The sequence below is a fragment of the Lolium perenne genome, chromosome 3 (genome assembly GCF_019359855.2).
Source record: "Lolium perenne isolate Kyuss_39 chromosome 3, Kyuss_2.0, whole genome shotgun sequence".
Lineage (NCBI taxonomy): Eukaryota > Viridiplantae > Streptophyta > Magnoliopsida > Poales > Poaceae > Lolium > Lolium perenne.
The window spans coordinates 229,243,824-229,262,828 of record NC_067246.2 but is presented as its reverse complement, the minus strand read 5'-3'; the positions used below and the strand labels follow the sequence as shown (position 1 = coordinate 229,262,828).

The window sequence follows — 19,005 nt, the reverse complement described above, 5'->3', positions numbered from 1 at the left end:
AGATCGAGCCAGAGGCGGAGGAAAACAAGTGATGCCTGCATTGCCAGATGCAGGCGGCATTGCATGCTAACGATGACCTAGAAGATTTCCCTGGGCTTAGAAGGGCGCTCGCGAGTCCACCAATCTCGTCTGCGCGATGCATGACGAGACCACGATGTGGTGGAGCGCGTTGGACTCCGAGAATGTCGTCAAGCTTGACAACGATAAACCCCCTCCACCGGCGGAAATCTAGGGCAGCCAAGGCGCCGCCGTAGAGGAGTCTAGTGACATGTCCTACTGGTAGGACAACGATGAAGATGAAGACGATGGCAACAACGAAAGCAACGCTCCAGCGATGGACTTCTCCGCCTTCAACCACTATTGCAGCTATTCGTTTAGTTCAGATTTATTTTTTAAAATTTTCTTTTGAACTTTGAATAAATCCTAAATCTTCACATGAATTCCCTCGGTTTGTTTGCATTTTGTTTTTTGTTTTAAGAAATTGGGTGCCAGGTTCCGGAGGCACCGGTGTGGGTGCCAGGTTATCAGAACTTTTTAGAATTTTAGAATGTGTTTAAAACTGGGCGACGTATCTTATGCATCCCAGTGTTTTGTGTATCCGTGCATCCGTCAATCCTCTGCCCTCTGATCCAAATCGTATGCACATCATTGTAACCGTAGCAAATTTGCACTAAGACGTCCACCTTGACACTAAGTTACTCTATGTTTACAAGAAACACCCTTTGATGCGTTTCTGGTCTTGAGTTCTCCTAGATCGACTAGACAATGCATCGGCAAAAAAAAAAAGAGCCGAGGCCACGTAACCCGGCGGGCGGTGGCGAAGGCTGCGGACAGCATGAGAGCATATAACGTGGTGACCGTCCGGGCGCGTCCACAGCGTGGCTTGCAGCGGCGCCGGAGCGCGGAGATCACATAACGCGGCGGACCACCACAGTAGATGAGGCCAGTAGCGAGCATCAACGAAACCATAAGGGGCTCGTCAACATCACGTGTGTTAGGCCAAAGCTTAGTACACCCAGTGGCAGCACATGTGTATACGATCAGGTTCTTGTGCATGTTGCCGGATCTCCGCTAATCGGCAGACGTCACACAAGATGCGAGTTACGTACTCACCGTCGGCCGCCACATTCTGTGGGTCGCTGACCGAACTCTGTTAGATCTGCTTCCGCTTTCGGATCAAGGCCACCTCAGCCGTGTTGTGTTGTGGCTGGCCGCCGCCGCTGGCCGCGTTGTGTTCATCGATCAACCATCGCCACAGTGGTGTAGATCGATTAGAATGATATTATGACTTTGTTTTCAGCGGGCGTTTAAGTGCAAATTAGCTACATCTTTATGCGGTGTGTGCGATCTAAATCTGAGGGCCAAGAGTTGGGCGGATGCACGGATACACAAAACGCTGGGATGCATAAGATACGCGGCCTTAAAACTGAGTAAAGGAATTAAGAGCATATCTCATGGGTGTTAAAATGCCTTGCACGAAGTTACATGAGTATTGACTAAGTTTATTTTTAAAAGAAAATTGATATTCTGAAAAGAAAATCAAAGTAAGTATGAAATGCAGACCTACCTTTTTGCGGGTAAAATGCAGATCTATTTAAATGCGCGCAATTCAAGTTTGTTACTCTCAGTAGAGGGGTGTCCATAGTTAATTACAGTAGTTATCAACTCAAAGTCCATGAGAAAGATATAGAGAGAGGACGGGCCATAGGATCAACTCAAAATTGAGTCCATGCTGACCCGTCCTGATCAACCCTTTCTCCAAGGAAACACATGCTGCGCAGCTTCTTTCTCTTGAAGAAAAAGATAACGGACACCCCGCGGCAAGGGATCTGCACCGTCCATCTCACAACAGGCCGCCACGCGGCGCTCCCATCCTCGACGCCGTTATAAGCAGGCGTCCCCCTTCCCTCTCCTCCCCCAAAACCCACACACAACCACCACCTTCCCGCCGGCCCGCTGCAACCTCCGCCGCTGCCTGGTCCTCAATCGGAACCGCTCTCCTTCCATGGCGACCCCTGGTGACGCTCCTTCCATGGCGGCCACGGTCGACGCTCCTTCCGTGCCGGCCCCGATCGACGCTCCTCCCAAGGCGGCCCCGGCCGGTGATGCTCCTCCCAAGGCGGCCCCTGGTCCTGGCCTCTACTCCGAGATCGGGAAGAAGGCCAGAGGTAAGCACGAGCGCTTCCCTTCTGGGTTTACTTTTGTGGGATTTGGGCGTCTCATGGTTCTCGGTTAGAGCTTTCTAAGAGACTAACCGCTTCCCCCTTCGCTAAAAAAAAGTGACTAATCTCTGGTTGCGGTTTCTGTTCTCGGTGGTTTTGCAGATCTTCTGAACAAGGATTTCAACATGGACCCGAAGTTCACCCTCACCACTTACGCCGAAAACGGAGCCGTGAGTACTATCGATCTCCCTGCTTGCTTGTCAGTTGTTTTTCGTGGTTTCCTGTGTCGAACGCTTGGCTCGATCGCGTGATGCCGCGATCCTATGGTAGTTTGTAAACGGTTTCGGTTCGATTTTAGATGGCTGGGTGAATCTTGAGATTAGATGGTGTTAGTGGGCACTCAAAAGGGTTCGGGGTTTTTTTTACTTCTGTTTTCTACCTGCGCACGCCCAGATTTGGGGATGGACGTGTTTGCCACGTCGAAGTTAATCGGTATGCTGTTCGATTTGGGTTGCACGAAATTTCAGATTGCCTCGGATTAGTTGGTGAATGGGGCGTGGTATTAAGTTTCTTAGTTCAATCGTTGTTAGCAGTCCTGTCTCGGATACTAAGTTTATAATGATTCTTATGCATGAACATTGTGTCGGTGCAATGGTGCTAGTCTTGTGGTGTTTTTACGGCTTAGCCAGTACATGCGTTTAGGATATGCCTTCTGTAATGTTGTACGCAGCTTGGATAGAACATGCAGTTATTTATGCATGATTTCAATTCTTAGGTTAATATTTATGCGACTTTCAGGTGTGCATGTATTGTTTGTTTTCGTGGATTCTAGCGACAGAGACATATTTGGGATCCGTGGTTCTTTTTCACCATGTGAATGAAGTAATGACCACGATTGTAGGAGGCAACAAGCAGTGCCCTGATATTTTTTTGAGAGAAAGCCTAGGCTTTATTAGGGCATCTCGCCCAAGCAGTGCCCTAATATTAAATATGTGTTGCCCTGAATTATTGTTTAGTATCTGACTGTCTTACGTTGTTGGAACACTCGGGCATCAGCATTTTGTTCTAGATCTGCTTGATCTAGGATTTCTGGCTTGTTGCAACTTGATTTTTGTTGATACTGATTACATCAGGGAATAAGTAGATGATGACAGATAACCGTCAGAAAGTTATCCATTAGAATGTTACACCACTTATAATTACTAGATTCGACAAAAAAGTACTGGTTTATTTTGTTTTATTTGACACTTCAAAGAAAAGTGTGGCAAATCAAAAAATATCCTAGATCTTCTCTAGATTGCCAATGGAACTCTTGCTGACCCTGGATATTTTTGTAAAGTTTAGCTCTTGTATTGAGCTTTTAATTCTAGACTAGATGGGATCGGGAAACTATAATAAACCGATGATAAGTTGTTCATTTTTCTATACAGGCAATCACTGCTACGAGCACAAAGAAAGATGAGGCTATCCTTAGCGAGATCCAGACCCAGTTTAAGTACAACAATGTCAAACTTGATGTGAAAGCAAATTCAGACTCTCAAGTAAGTTTTTGGATGTATCCTTTTTTTTTCTCTGTGGAATGTGATTGTAAGAGAAGTGTTCCACATTATGACGACAAATGTGATTGTTTAAACTACTGTTTCTCTACTACTGTCTGTTTAATGTTTCTTTTCTTCAGGTGTTAATCACAGGCACAACTGAGTATCCTCGTGTACCGGGCATGAAGCATATTACAGCAATTTCTTATCCATTCAAGACACCTGGAAAGGTACACAGCTTGTGGTTTTCCAGGTTTTGTTTGGTGTTTTATAGTTGTTGTTTTAGACTGATCTGTACCTTGTTCTTGCAGAATGAACTCCAGTACCAGAATGATTACGCTGGTCTCAGTCTTGGTGTTGGCATGAACTCCAAACCTCTGATTACCTTTTCTGGTGTGGTTGGCAACAAATCTGTTGCTGTTGGTGGGGACGTTGCCTATGATACTGCAATTGGGGATTGGACCAAGTACAATGCTGGAGTGAGTCTCACCAAAGAAGATCTTGTTGCTTCCGTGATGCTGTAAGTTTTTGCTTCTAAATGACCTCATATCCTTTCCCCATCCCTGCGGTACATCCACGGATGAACTGCATTGCCTTTTGGGTGCGAACGATGAATGGTTTCCCTTTTCAGGAACAACAAAGGGGACAGCCTGACTGCGTCCAGTTACTACATGGTGAACAAGCAGTCTGCTGTCGGAGGGGAGCTGACCCACAACTTCTCGAGCAAGGAGAACACGTCCACCGTTGCGTTGCAGCACTCCTTGGACCCTCTGACCACCGTGAAGGCGCGCTACAACAACAAAGGCATGGTCAGTGGCCTCATCCAGCACGAGTGGAGGCCCAAGTCATTGCTGACCATCTCCACCGAGTTTGACGCCAAGGCCATAGAGAAGAGCTCCAAGATTGGGCTCTCGCTGGTTCTTAAGCCCTGATGACGATGATGATGCTGATCCTTTTTCTAGTTTTAGTATGGCGGTAGTACTAGTTTCCATATCAGTACCTAAGATCTGTGAAATGAGTCGAATTAACCTCTTAGCTCGATTTTAGTTCGACATGGTATCTATTCCTCCGTTCTTTTTTAATTGACTCAAATTTAGTACAAAGTTGTACTAAATCCGAGTCAATTAAAAGAGACCGGAGGAAGTAGATTCTGCAACTTGTCCTTTCGTTAGTGTCATTTTGAGTAAGAACTGCCCAATGTCCATAGCTTGCTTTATGTTTGAACCAAATCTTAATAAATGGCTTACACTAGCCATTTCCATCTGTTGTTTGCTCGTTGGCTAATGCATGAAGCTTACATTTTTCTCGTGATTGCGTTTGGATCTTGATATGCCTCTATTGGGATAATTTAACCCACTATCCTTTGTGATACACTTCACACAATGATTGGATCCCTCTTAACATGTTGTAATCTCCAACCACGAAGCTGCACTCTGCCTCTATCTGCTGTCATGCATTACACTGAACTACACTTCTATGAATACACTACACCCAGTTTAATATACTACTTGAATATATGTGCCTTATTGCAAATGTATGTTACTTACATAGATCCAACAAAGTGGACTCGAATATTATGTACTTTATTGTAAATGTTTAATCTATGATCTTACAATAGATCCAACAAAGTGGAGGTGCCTCTCCAAATAAGCGGGCAATTTGCCTTTAGTGGGGAAGAATGGTTTGCATAGATATAAAACTGCTCAAATTCATACATATATTTCCACTTGTGTGAAAGCTTTGCTGCAGGGAAAATGCTGTCATTGCCATTGCAATCTTAACCAGGGCTTGCCAGCCGCTGCATTCCGATGCCATCTCTTCCAATCTATATGCTACTATTAGATTATATACTGAGCAGTTGTCGTCAGGAAATGACATCTACGACGGCGCTTCCCAGATCTTGTAATCGTGCCCCTCTACCGCAACAGTCCAGTTTATGGGACCGCTTGGCTCAAAATGTCCACTGCCAATCTTCATTGTAACCGTCTCATCAATCTGAGCCGCATATAAATTTTGTTCTGCCTTGAGTATCTTGATCTGTAGATCATGCATATATTACAACCACATTAAAAAAAATTGTCATTGCGTATATGAACATGGTGTAGAAGGGGGAAAATGTAGGAACTTATACAGTTTCTTTTTGTATATGTTCTATACCTTGCTGCGGCACTGAATCTTTAGACGGCGTCTGACAGAGATTAATCTGGCAATATCTTGTTGCAAGTGTGAGAAGATGTGATCATAGAAGACTGCAGGAGTGCCAGGATGCGTCAAGATATACGCATATCCTTGCATCTCCATACCATAGGGGAATCTCCAATGACCCTACAGTTATAAAGAAACAATGTTAGGGGCTATAGAAAAACTTTCAGATTCTGGATATTGCAGTTCGGGAGGGTGATGGCTTAGACTGTAACTGGACCTCAGTTCATTTTTACCCGAATTCTCAAGATTAGGGACTTCTAATTCAGAAGATTTCAACCATAATGAAGTAAGAAAGACATTTAAAAACAGAAACTGAGCAACATTAAATAAGCAAGGATAAGGCAGACACGCCCTGATCATTATTATAAAGGCTAGATGCAGATGGCAGGATACCCACTTACCCAGATAGCATGGCATGTAACTCGATGAATTATTGACTATTTCTATGCAAATAATACAATTAAACTAGCATATATCTACTTGTCCAGGGTTCTGAGCAATAGTTGTTTTAGGGGGCTTGCTAGGGTCTGGGTTCATGCCCATGACATGTATCTACTATCTAGAGAGTAGCGGTACCTGAGTGGAACCAGTGTCATGATTTTCTATAAATGTGACTGCACGTGAAGGCCACCAACCCAATACTCCAGGTGGTTTTCCTTTTTCATCAGACAAGCGCCAGTACTCAGATCTTTCCAGTGCCTGTGCAACATAAGGAAATTCCATATTACAGGTGCAGAAACAATAGCAAGAAGAAAACTTAGGAAAGGAGTACACAACTTCATCCAGTAAACAAACAAATGATGGGCAAGGCGATGATCAAAATATTTCATGGGTCAAATCTCCTCAAGGAACCACTTTACAACAGATTTATCAACATTTAATAGAATGGGAAAATCATGCATAATGCAAGTTTAATTAATTGACATCATGATGGTCTTGCATCTGCGTATCACACTGAAGTTGATAACTGATAGTAGAGAAAATACTCAATTGTCAATTCATAATATAACAAGATCCTCCTGTAAAAACATTAATTAATAAAATAACAATACATAAAACCAAGCAGGCAGGCAATGCTTCATGATGCATATGACAACAAAAGCATCCATAAGCAATATAGTAGAAGTTTAAAAAATTTCTTTGAAATCTTACCATATGAAGTATTCCTTTAGTGGTGACATCAAATGCACCAGCAGTTCCATTTGTAGCATTTATCCAGTCAACAATTCTCTGCCTGTGAGCATCTTGATTATAATCCATTTCACCATAAGTATAACTGAGAGAGTCCCAGTACTCTCCTACTGCAAAGTATGGTTCAGTTGCTTCCATGTAGTCTTTGACATATCCACCCCAAAAGCCACGAACAAAGTCAAGTCTCCATCCATCGTATCCAACTTCCTTTCTGCAATTCAAACAGAACACCTATGAATAAAACATGTGAGATCTGGAAGAACCGGAATGCTGCGATCTTTGATAACGCACAACCCTCGGTGCCTTCCCTGCTCAACGACATCAAGACCGAGGCGCAACAGTGGGTGAGCCCGGGGGCCCGGGGCGTCCGCCAGATCATCCCCTAGACTAGGTCTTCTCTCTTGGGTCGAGTTGTAGTGCGGGGTGTTGGTCCCTTCGTGGACTTGTACATATAACCTTTTTCCTATCTATCAATGCATCGAAACGCAAGTCTTTTGCGTTTTCGCGAAAAAAAATAAAACATGTGATAGGATATGTGGATTGTGTCACATAGATGTGCATGCTATGGTGGATGTGTGGCCATAGAAGAAACGACCGAATAAGGAACTAAGTAAATGTGATAGGGTAGTGGTGGCACCGATTGAAGACAAGCTAGTCCCAACACCGACTAAGGTGGTTTGGGCCTATCCAGCGGAGGCCTTCAAAAGCACCATTTAATAGTGGGATTCTAAAGGGTAGGGAAAATACTAGAAGGGCAGAGGAGATCCAAAGTTGACCTGGGAGGAGGCGGTAAAAAGGGACTTGAGGGATTTAAGTTATTTGGCTCTTGGTAGGACTGTGTGGAGATCGGCAATCCATGTACCAGAATCGTCGTTTACTTGTATTTTGTTCACTATTCTCTCTTTTTTGCATTTTGGCTTCCATATGTTTCTTGGGTTTCATATCTAGCCTACCCGGACTTACTTGGGACAAAAGGCTTTGTTGTTGTTGTAGAGACACAGTGTAACAGGACGGGCAACAGATGGAACTCTTAATTCCAGATCTATTTATCTGCTTCTTATCTTCTCAGATCATATCCCCCATCCCCCATTCTCTGGTGTGCTCATACAGTATCCATACCAACTAACTAGCGTTTTCATCGTCAGAGTTGACGATAGCAGTCACAGTAACTAACAGCTGCAAATTAGACAAGTAAAACATGCATGTACCGAGTCTATAAATCTGTTACATGTGGATGCTGCACTATAATAACATTTTGGACAGCTAATGTATTAACGGACAGTTAAGCATGAGAAAATGGGAGCTTTTGCCAAGAAATGAAAGGATAACATACCTCATCCAGCAAAGCCATTCTTTAAGATCCTTTCTCACAAAATCTTGCGAGTGATCAATGTTTGGTGCAGCATGGAAGTTATCTCCACTGCTCTTGTTTCCTCTTCCCTAGAACACAAGATTTTGAACACGAACAGGCATAACGTTAACAGATGTAGAACAACCTAGTAATTTTCAATTGGCTGCTGAAGCTGGTTCTTTTTTTAGAACACGGGTCAAGTTCCATGAAGTTCTTTATGCAACTTAAGCATGAACGCTAATTTTGCACTAATTTTCATCACTGAAAAGGTAAGAAAATGCAAGTCAAAAAGGCAAAGAGTTAATCGGAATTTGTAGGTCACTCAGTGAGACTATCTTCAAGCATCATTTTGTTGATTGAATTAAGCTTTTGTCTGCATAACTTCAGCAAGCCCCCCACCAAGGATAAATATTGGTGAAATAAATTATTATCCATGAGGAAGAATGATATAACCCATTTTACGTGTTTTCATTATAAAGTATAGTGGCGCAACAGAAGACCCAAATAACCCCACGAGGTGATGATGTTATAGAATCAGATCGGACTTAAGAATTATATATTCCAAGTCTTCTAATTAAGTTTCTCTAGCAAGGAAAAGACTCACCTGGAAATGTGGATCATCAGCAACAACCGCTCGGTCATCCCAGTTAATACGCCCACCAAAAATATTCCAGACACCATTTTGATTCTGAAACTGAGCACACCTGTGATTTAGGACAGCATCACCGAGAACCTTCATGCCATTTTGATGAAAAATATTCACAAGCTGCTTCAACTCTTCCATGGTTCCATATCTGAAACATAGATGGTACCATGGTAATGCTTAGCATCAGCTCACATGATGAGGTTGAGATAAATTCAGAAGAACTCAGTACAAATTTACAGCAAGATTAGTAATGTCTCCCTCATTTATTAACCAAAGTGCTAGTCAGTAGCAAGATATGCAGAACAATGAATATACATCAGAGTCACTGCATTTACTACATAGCCCCATCAGTCATCTGGTACAGAACTGAGCTCATTCATTCCGAGGTGGAAAACCTCTGATCAGTTACTCAGCAATCACCAAACAGTTCCGTACTTTGCATATTGGCATCCATTACACTAACAGAAATTACACAAGAAGAAACACAAATAACTCGGATGGGTACATGACAAGACATTTGTTCGCCAAATTTCTTCTTCTGACCAACTAACAGAATGAACAAATCATGCAGGAAACAGGGTCTCAAATATTTAGTGCACGTATAAAAGATCTACATCCATGAGTGTTGTACTTACCAGTAAAGTTCTGAAAGGCATTACAGGATAAAGAATTTACAACTTGAAGAAGTCATATCTCACATTTAACTGCTAGCATAGTCTCTTGCATCTTGAAAAAAATGCGTCGAGACATTTGGCATGTGAGATTTGTTAATCAAGTTACTTATTTTGTTGAAGCTCAAAGTAGTTAAACCTGGTACTGGTTAGAACATTTACAGACTGACGTCATTTATAAGGGACCAGCAAAGGAGATACTATGACACATAACAGAAATAGATTGAATAAAATAAGGTGGTATTACTAAATGTATGCAATCATAAAATAGAAATTATTCTAAGGAATATAATTATTTTGCACAAACAAATATACCTGCAATTTAGGTTGTATAAATCCCTTGGCATGTATCCTTCAGGTGATACAGAATCAGTAGGTGGTGGTGACCATACAATTGTAAAACCTAGTGATGCCAACTCCTTGGCTTTCGTACCAAGTTCAACATACCATTTTCCTGACTTATGTGACTCCCAGTTAAATCCTTGGCATAATATTTCAAATCCAGATCCAGTGCCAGAACAAGCTGGTTTCACGCTTTCTGGGTCATCAATGTAAACAGAGTCCTCTGCAATCTCAATAGTGGGGCTCCTAAAAATGCTATACGCTTCAGCTGCTAACCTCTCGATTTCTTGAAGGATATCTTCTTGCAGAACTTTATTCTTTGTTCGTTGACCTCTTCTAGATGATAGGCCAACTACCAGATTTCTTATATCACTGATCAGGCCATCGGTTTGCGAAGACTTATCATCAAGCTTATGTTCATCAGCCTTACGAGGCTCTTGAGTGCTTCCAATTTGGTCCACTCTCGTAAGAGGAATATAGAAATCAAAGTTGTTTTCCAGATTTCTCAACCAAGTATCCTCATTAAGTTTGAGAATGAAAACAAGACCCGAGTAATCAGCATTCAGTAAGAATGATATAGTGTTGCCTGATCCATCAGTTTTTTGCTGCAGCATGAGGAAGATGTGTGAATAGGAATAGTTAACTGCTGTTTCTGGAAGCTAAAGTTACTGGATCTGAATGCAACAAAAAAGCAAAAAAAAAAAAAAAAAAAAAAAAGTAGCACTCTTAGAAGGGTGAAGCCACAGCTCCATGGTTCTGCACTTCTGCAGAACATTTCTCACCCGAAAACCAATGCAATCCATTCACTTTCGATAAAGGAAATATACTAATATCAAGCTGACACCAATTACACCCAGCCTCTGCAACAACATAATGTCAAGAGCTAGTCGAGACATCAAGGATGCACACAGCCAAAGAGAAGAAAAGAAAAAGGCCTGCCAAAGCGATCAGTGATCACAACAGCAGCAGAACCAACCACCACCATTGGCAACCCATTATGATGGAATTATAAACCCTATACCCTAAAGAAATAATTGCACGAGAGGGCCAACTTTACTAGGGAGTACTTCAGTAAATTCCAGTTCCAAAATTTATTGACATCTAAAAGACCTGAGCTTGCTTTGTACAATTTTCCTAGTAAAAGGGTCATGATAAAACAAAGTGACCCTCTTAGAAACAAATAGATATTACAGGGCAATATCTTGCAAGGATATCAAAAATATTAGAGAAGTTTTGAAGAGTAAACACAGTTTATGGAAAAGTGAATAATATCATGCCCACCTTTGCTTTTCAATTTTTGCAAAAAGAATTTATGCACTACATACAAACTATCATGCATTTAAAACATTCTTAGTCTTATCATATGGATAATCCATGGTAAACACCTGCCATAATTCTAGTCTAGACAATTCCCAAAGTGCAAATGGATTAATGTCCAGTTTTAGTGTATAGTTGAATCAGAAAATAATAAGATATACAAGTGGCATCATATGATTTACTCCTTTGCATGCTATAACTTAACACAATCCAATTTCATATCTCCGTCTACCAAGGGCTCAAGGTTATTTCCTTACCTCTAGCAAGGTCTGCAGAGCTTTCTGTCGGAAGATCTTCGTTTTTGGTGGATGTGGTTCTGGTGGGATCTCCCAAGTCATGGTATTGCCTTTGCAAACTCCCCAATGAATGATAACATCTCCAGTAATGTCAGTATCGAATTCCACGCGACTTTTATTTGTCTCGCTGTTTTCCGTCACAGTAACAGATACAGAGTTCTCAACATACTCTGATTTTAATATCGGATATTCACCATAGAACTGTGAAATACACTTTCTGTTTGGACCTTTATCCTCAGGTACAGTTTCTTTTGGCTGAGCATTTGACCCTTCAAGTTTATCTCCTAAGACATAAGAGAATTCAATATGTTAGATAGCTTTTACTGAGGCCCCAAAAAAACAGATACTTCAGCTTTTGAAAGCCAATGCTGTATAATTTTTCGGTCAGAAAAATACCATGTTCTCTGAGAATTCTACTGACTACTGCAAAACAGTAATTTACCTGAGGACAAAACAAGTTGTCATCCACAAAGACAACAATAGCAGATTTATGGTCGTTGCTTGCAACTGCGATTTCTAAAAAGAGGATTTACTTGGTTTATGCAAGTGAAAGTCCATTGCTTATATGGTATATACTTTCAGAGAATAACTAAGTGAAAGCCCACAGTTTATTTTTCCCATGTGTGCTGAAACATACTTCCAGAACTATACTTTTGCCATGAACAAAGGGGAAATGGAGCAAAATTTCAATGCAACAGTATTCATTTTTCTGACGGTGTTATGCCTTTCTTGGTCTACAGTTTGGGTGTTGACCTTGAATCATTGTGATATATTTTGTTCCTTTGGGATGTGCAATACAGTAAGTTCTAGTCACAAGACATGGTATCATAACACCAACGGTACGGGTGAGGGTCTTGTCTTCGCCACCACCATTTCCTCCCTGGGCCACTTATGTTTGTCGTCTTCAGTTGTGCTGCCCTCCAGGAGGAGCAAACTCTGATCCCGGGTTGACAAACTCATTCCCAAACCTCTGTGGTCCATCATAGTGGGCAAGGATAACCAACGGTTGCACTTCAAATATCCTGTTGCATAGCTCACTTTTTTTTTACGGGAAGCATAGCTCAGGTTTCTGATGTCAAAATAAGTGCGTATTGCACATTGGGATAATAGTACTTCCGCTGAAGAAAACATATTTCTCCAACCTAATAACCAAACAGCTGAAATACAGAGTACTTAAGGCCCTACAATAATGATAATCCAAGAGAAAGTAATTGTCACTGAGACTCAACCTGGGTAGACACAAATACCTTGTTTTGCTCCTGATGAATCTTTATCCTTGAGGGACCCACTTAATGGTATTCTGAAATCTCCTCCCTTATGTTGAAACCATGCACCTGTTCCCTCTTCCTATAACAAAGCAACAATCAACTGAGGCATTAAAACTGAAAAGCTGTTTCTTTTTCGAAAAGCTGAATAATAAACCCTTAAACCCCAAAAACCAAGAGCAATGAACCTAACATATTGGTCAATCAAAACATTCAGCCCGGATGAGGTATATGTTTTGTACTCTCTTCATTATGGAGAGAGATATACATGTTGTGGAACACGATATACTTTCCTTATACAATACAACTAAAGAATGCATACACAACTTTCCAATAGACACCCTCCCTTCAGTGATAGTTTTAATTTAAATTGAATTGACGGGTCATATATTTATAGTAAGAGTTGTGATAAAATCTAGTAAGGTAAGATATACGAGCTGCCTAGGAAATAAATTGACAGCAATACAATCGTGTAAAGTTTGAACCTTTAGAACAAAATTGATAACGGCAATTGGAGTGTCCTTATCGAATTTGATTTCCACTTCATGAAGCACACACCCTTCTGAACTGTGCGAAATCTCCAGTGGTGTTTCGATTGCAGAGTCCTGGAAGTTCCAAATATTGTTCAGCGTTTGAGATTCTAAATTTTAGAATTATAGATAAGGTTAAATCTGAAATAGGTTCCTAGCAAGTTAGTGTGACACAGACAACCATATGGCAGTGTCAATAGCTAAAAACTGTTTTGAGTGCTTGGGCAGTTTTCAGAAGATTAGAATAACCTTGATTGGAACTGAACCAGGAGGCCTGATTTCTTCAGGAGGTTGGTCCCATTCTCTGCAAACATATAGAGAAACAGTATAAGATGAAATTGGTTATTAAATTGCTTTTACCGAAGGATTTTTTCCTTCTTCTGATGATTTAACCAAGGAGTTGGTAAGCGAAGGTGAAAATTAGATTAAAAAGTTACGACTTTCAATTTTCAATTATTTAGGGGAGCACACCATCTTCACTAAATATGCCTTGAAAAAAAGTACTGTATTATTTTATTTAGAAATAGCAACGACAGAAGGGATATAAGACAACACCAAAGGAACCAAGGGGACATGCCGCGCACCAATATACAAACATGATCTTCCAACAAAAAAAATGCAAACATCTCCTCCCAATTGTGCAAACATGCAGTTATTAATTAGAATGTGCTTCACCCTTCAGTGATATTCCAAATAAAATAAACATGTATTTTTGAAGTATTTACATGAATTCGGCCAATGTGATCCAATAGCAGCCCCTTATGTGATGAAACAATGTTTCAAATTATTGTGCTAATATTTCTCTGCTTAGGATCAACTTGCATTGCCACCTGATTAATTTTTTTTTAAAATGAACATGTCCGTGAATTCCCCCCTAAATGAAGGCAAAGCCGAATCAAACATCGTCTGCTCTACATTTCGGCAGCGAAGCTGCATTGGTGTCGCTAGCCAAACCTCACTGACAACGTGTGCATACCATACCATACCATACCTGCCAGTCTCACCATCGTAGGAGACACCCCAGTGCAGCACCCACTTCCCCTCCAAATCGCAGCCGATGACGACCTTGCACTTGCCGTCCCCATCCGGCTCCGCGTCCACCCTGACCCACGCCTTCCCCTCCACCTGCACGCGCCACAGGATCAAATTCATCACCAGCCAGAAAAAAAAAGAGAAGGCCAGGGGAAGCCTCGGCATGCACAATCCACAGAACGGGGGGTTACGGTTTTGCATCGGCGCAGGGGGAACTTGTCGGAGAAGACGACGGCGGCCTCTCCGGAGCCGGCGACGGGCACGTCGGCATGAGCGCCGGCGCGGGCCACGACGACGCCGCCAGCGCCAGCGCCTCGGCCGAGCCTGAGCCTCCTGGCCGGCGCGGCGCGGCACCGCGGCCGCGCGGGCACAAGGAAGGCCTCCCCGGGCGCGTGCGGGCCGCCCCGCGCCGGCGGGACGGCCCGCGGGATCGCCGGAATGCTCCAGCTAGCCGCCGACATGTCACAGTCCCAACGTTATGCTCGTGTGCGTTGTTGTGTGTGTCAGGGAGGGGGGACGGGAACGGGAAAGGAAATGGAGTGGAACAGGAGAAAATAGGCGGCTTAAAAAGGGATGGCCCGTCGTGGTCGGGAGATTGTTTCCTGGGCCCGCTCGTCATTGGGGAGGGGCGACGACCGGTGGATATTAATTCGCTGCGGTGCCCGCCGAGGTGGATTTGGGAAGGGGAAAAGTGGTGGCTCCGCCCCCCGAAGATTTACGATTTGCTAATTTTGGGGATCCCGGAGCGGACGGCTCCCCGATTAGCCGTGACTCACCGTGAGGTGGCGGGAGGACGTGGTTACGTGTCCGTTAATTAACAAAAAGAAAGCCCGCCCGGAAGCGTGGGACTTGGAGCATGGGGCCACATGCCATTCGCTTGAGTTTCACTTTCATGGCGAACCATGCCAAGTTGTCTGGTTAGAAGCCCGTGCAATGGAACGTACATTGGTTTAGACATATCTAACTTCATGTCACACACATATTTATTTATTTTTTGAACAAAGAGGGGCGCCGGGGGCGCCAATTTCATTCAACTCATAGGCAGTTTACAGTATGAATTACAAAATCTTGTAAGTTTATCTGAGAAACTGCAGAAAGGTAAGGACAATTTACATGACTATGAGTTGAAGAGGAGCAACTAAGAATAGGCTCAGACATGGAAGGTCTAAGAGCCTTATGAGCATAGACATGAGCAATGTTGTTTAGATTCCTGCTAATATGGAAGATAGAAGCTTGAGAGTGCAACGCTTTGAAAACTGCCACTTGCCGTCTGATTTCCCAGGGGACCTGATGAAGAGAAGGACTTCCGGTTAAAGTCGCCAAAGCCAAAGTTTTATTATCTGTCAAGAAGGAACATCCTTTCAGGTTCAGAGCTGAAGCCACTGCAGCCGCCAGCAGTAGGGCTTGAGACTCCGCCTCAAGAACTGAATTAGGCAAAGGAATGGTGGCTTGAATCATAAGCTCTCCTTTTTCATCTTGTTCATCGATTTGACAGTGGATTCCAATCCCAGCACATGATGGTGAAGTCTTTCCTGTCTTCCTGTTTTCTTTAAAGGCCGCATCCGAGAATATTAGAGTTCCTGTGAGAGAGGATAAAGTCTTGATGGTACCTCCGTGTCTTTGTTCTGTGTGTTGCAATTGATCGAGTTCCTTCCCTTTAACCTGTGTGTCCAATTCCACGGCCCTGTTAACCTGCAAATCATTGCTTAACTGTAGATTCAAAGTTAAAGCGTTAGCCATATGATAGATCTGACCAGGGCGACCTTGGATTTTTCGAAATAAAGCATCATTTCTTGACTTCCAAAGGCACCACATGAAGGTTAGAATATAAGAAAGATTTGCTTGAGGGTGATCCATATTAAGAAGATTTGAGATAACATCAGTGATAGAGTTTGTATTTAAGATAATAAGATCTACTCTTATGTACCAAGGCTGGATAAACCAAGCAGCTCTTGCAAAATTGCAAGTGAAGAATAGATGGTAATTTGTTTCTTCCATGCCACACCTGCAATAAAGCTTGCTAATGTGTTTAGAGTATTTACCTGCCCTTGCACCCGTTGGAATGGCTCTCCTGAGAATTCTCCATCCAAAAGTCTGAATTCTTGGAATGATCTGCTTGCTTTTCCAAATCTGTTTTAAAAGTTGTATGGTGGTTGGATTTACCTGTCTTGGAGCTGGCTCTCCATTGTCCTGCATATTCTGAAGACAGGCTTTATAAGCACTTTTAGTATTGCATCTTCCTGTAGGTGTGAGTTTCCAACAGAGAATATCTTCATCTTGGGAATAAATGATAGGAGTGTTTTTTATTTTGTTGGCCAACGGATCAAGGAAAAGAGTACCGATAAGATGATTGTTCCAAGAGCGTTGGTTTGGGATCCAAAGGTCTTTAATTTTGGCAGGATAAGAGAAATTAGCAGGTTGAATGATGAGAGCATTGTAGATATCAGACCAACCATCACACCATGGAGTACTCCATATAGATATGTTTCCTTGAGTAACTTGATAGAAGCAATGGGTTTTGAGAATGGGCAACATTTTTAGAATAGAAGCCCAGAAAGCAGATTTGGGTATGTTAGAGTTTGGCCTCCAAATGGAAGAATCTTGGAAATATTTAGACTTTAGAATAGCATGCAAGAAATCATTAGGCTGGTCAGCAATTCTCCAAGCTGCCATAAGTATAAGACCTTGATTCATAGCTTGAAGGTTTCTAATGCCTAGTCCTCCTTCAGCCTTTGGAGAACAAATATCTTTCCAGGCTTTTAGACACAAAGATTTGGCATTCGTCTCCTCTCTTACACATGTCCACCAGAAGTTTCTAATGATCGTCGTGAGTTTTGCAATAAAAAAAATTGAGAAGAGGATATTGGACATGTAGTAGACAGGAATGGATGCAAAGACTGATTTTATAAGCTCAAGTCTTGCAGCATGGGAGAGTTTGTCAGCCTTGTAAGAACTGAGTTTGGATTTGAATTTGTCTAGGACAAAATTGTAAGCAGAGTTTCTATCTTTTGCAGGTAAGATAAGGGGGTGACCAAGATGCACAAAAGTATTGTCCATAGTGGGAACAGGGAAAATTTGAGTAATGGCTTGGGAAATGGAGGGAGTGACATGTTTGCTGAAAATAATTCCTGATTTGGCCCAATTTGGTGTCTGACCTGAGCGTCTACAAAATTCATGAAGAATTTGATTAATTTCCCCGGCTTCCTGTATTGTTGCTTGCCCACATACTAGAAGGTCATCTGCAAAAAGTAAAGAATGTATTGCTGGGCAGTTTGGGCCCAGAGATATGCCTGTAAGAGAACTTTGAGCCATGGCCTGTTGCAAAGCAGTAGAAAGTTCATTTATAGACAATACAAATAAGTAAGGGGACAGAGGGCAACCTTGTCTTATACCTCTACTACATTGGAAATTAGCAAAAGCCTGACCATTAATAATAACTGAGAAAGATGGCGAGGAGATACATGAGTGAATTAAATTAATAAAATGCGCATGCAAACCCCTGTGGTGTAAAGCATCCATTATAAAATTCCATTCGAGTCTATCAAAAGCTTTTGCTAAATCAATTTTTAGCATGAAAGCAGAGTTTTTCCAGGTGCTTAAGGTAAAAGAGTGAGTAATTTCCTGGGCAACTATGATGTTATTACTAATGCGTCTGCCTTCAATAAAAGCTTGCTGTGAGGGGTGAACATAATTCGGAAGATGAGATTTAAGCCTATTAGCAAGACACTTAGCAATTAATTTGTATATGACATTACAAAGACTAATGGGCCTATAGTCAGCTGGAACTAGGGGAGCAAGTTTTTTAGGAATGAGAGCAATATTAGTTTCGTTAATATGGGCTGGCATTATACCTGTTTGGAAGAAGCTTCTTACCAGCTGGATGACATCATTACCTATCCATTCCCAAGTTGCCAGATAAAATTCGACATTGAACCCATCTGGTCCACGAGAAGCGTTCCTTTTCATATCCTTCAAAGTGTCCAAAATTTCCTGTCCATCTGGTATACTATAAGTGTAATCAGCTTCATCTTGCGGCATGTTTGTTGCAATGTAAGGCCTGTCATTGTTAGTTTGAGCAGAAGCAAAGAGAGATCGGAAGTAATTTACAAAGGTGTTACTAATTTTGTCTGGCAAGTAATGCATCACATCATACTCATTCTTAATAGAAACTATAGTGTTCCTTCTCCTTCTTTTGAGAACAACATGATGGAAGTAAGAAGTATTTTTATCACCATCTTTAGCCCAATGCTTTTTAGCTCTTTGCGTATAAAAATCTGTAAGTTTGGTTAAAGATTGCTCATACCTTGTAGACAAAGCCGACTGCAGTACCTGGTCTTGCTCGTTCAAGGGCTTCATCTGAATTTCTTTAAGTTGTTCCTCCAAGTTATTCAGTTCCTGATTTAGAGGCTTCTTCTTTTTACACCAAATTTTAAGCGTCCCTGCAAGATGTTTTGTTCTA

The 19,005-nt window shown here is 42.1% G+C and overlaps 2 protein-coding genes across 3 annotated transcripts; one reads left to right on the top strand and one right to left on the bottom strand.

Moving 5' to 3' along the window:
* The first annotated feature begins 1,914 nt into the window (after window positions 1-1,914).
* Window positions 1,915-4,963, top strand: LOC127343595 (mitochondrial outer membrane protein porin 2). Its single transcript, XM_051369744.2, has 6 exons — window positions 1,915-2,168; window positions 2,325-2,392; window positions 3,593-3,703; window positions 3,841-3,930; window positions 4,012-4,220; window positions 4,332-4,963. Exons 1-6 carry the CDS (start codon window positions 2,006-2,008, stop codon window positions 4,630-4,632), a joined length of 942 nt encoding a protein of 313 aa, XP_051225704.1. The 5' UTR covers window positions 1,915-2,005; the 3' UTR covers window positions 4,633-4,963.
* Window positions 4,964-5,195: 232 nt separating this feature from the next.
* On the bottom strand, window positions 5,196-15,050 carry LOC127343594 (alpha-amylase 3, chloroplastic). Of its 2 annotated transcripts, none has more exons than XM_051369742.1 (13): window positions 14,738-15,050; window positions 14,506-14,639; window positions 13,764-13,818; window positions 13,470-13,589; window positions 12,967-13,066; window positions 11,681-12,003; window positions 10,080-10,711; window positions 9,052-9,241; window positions 8,430-8,536; window positions 7,058-7,307; window positions 6,482-6,604; window positions 5,858-6,025; window positions 5,196-5,737 (listed from the first exon to the last, which is right to left on the bottom strand). In XM_051369742.1, exons 1-13 carry the CDS (start codon window positions 15,005-15,007, stop codon window positions 5,579-5,581), a joined length of 2,631 nt encoding a protein of 876 aa, XP_051225702.1. In that variant the 5' UTR covers window positions 15,008-15,050; the 3' UTR covers window positions 5,196-5,578. The 2 variants fall into 2 exon arrangements, with proteins under 2 accessions (XP_051225702.1, XP_051225703.1); XM_051369743.1 differs by having other exon boundaries at window positions 11,681-12,000.
* Between the last annotated feature and the right edge of the window lie 3,955 nt (window positions 15,051-19,005).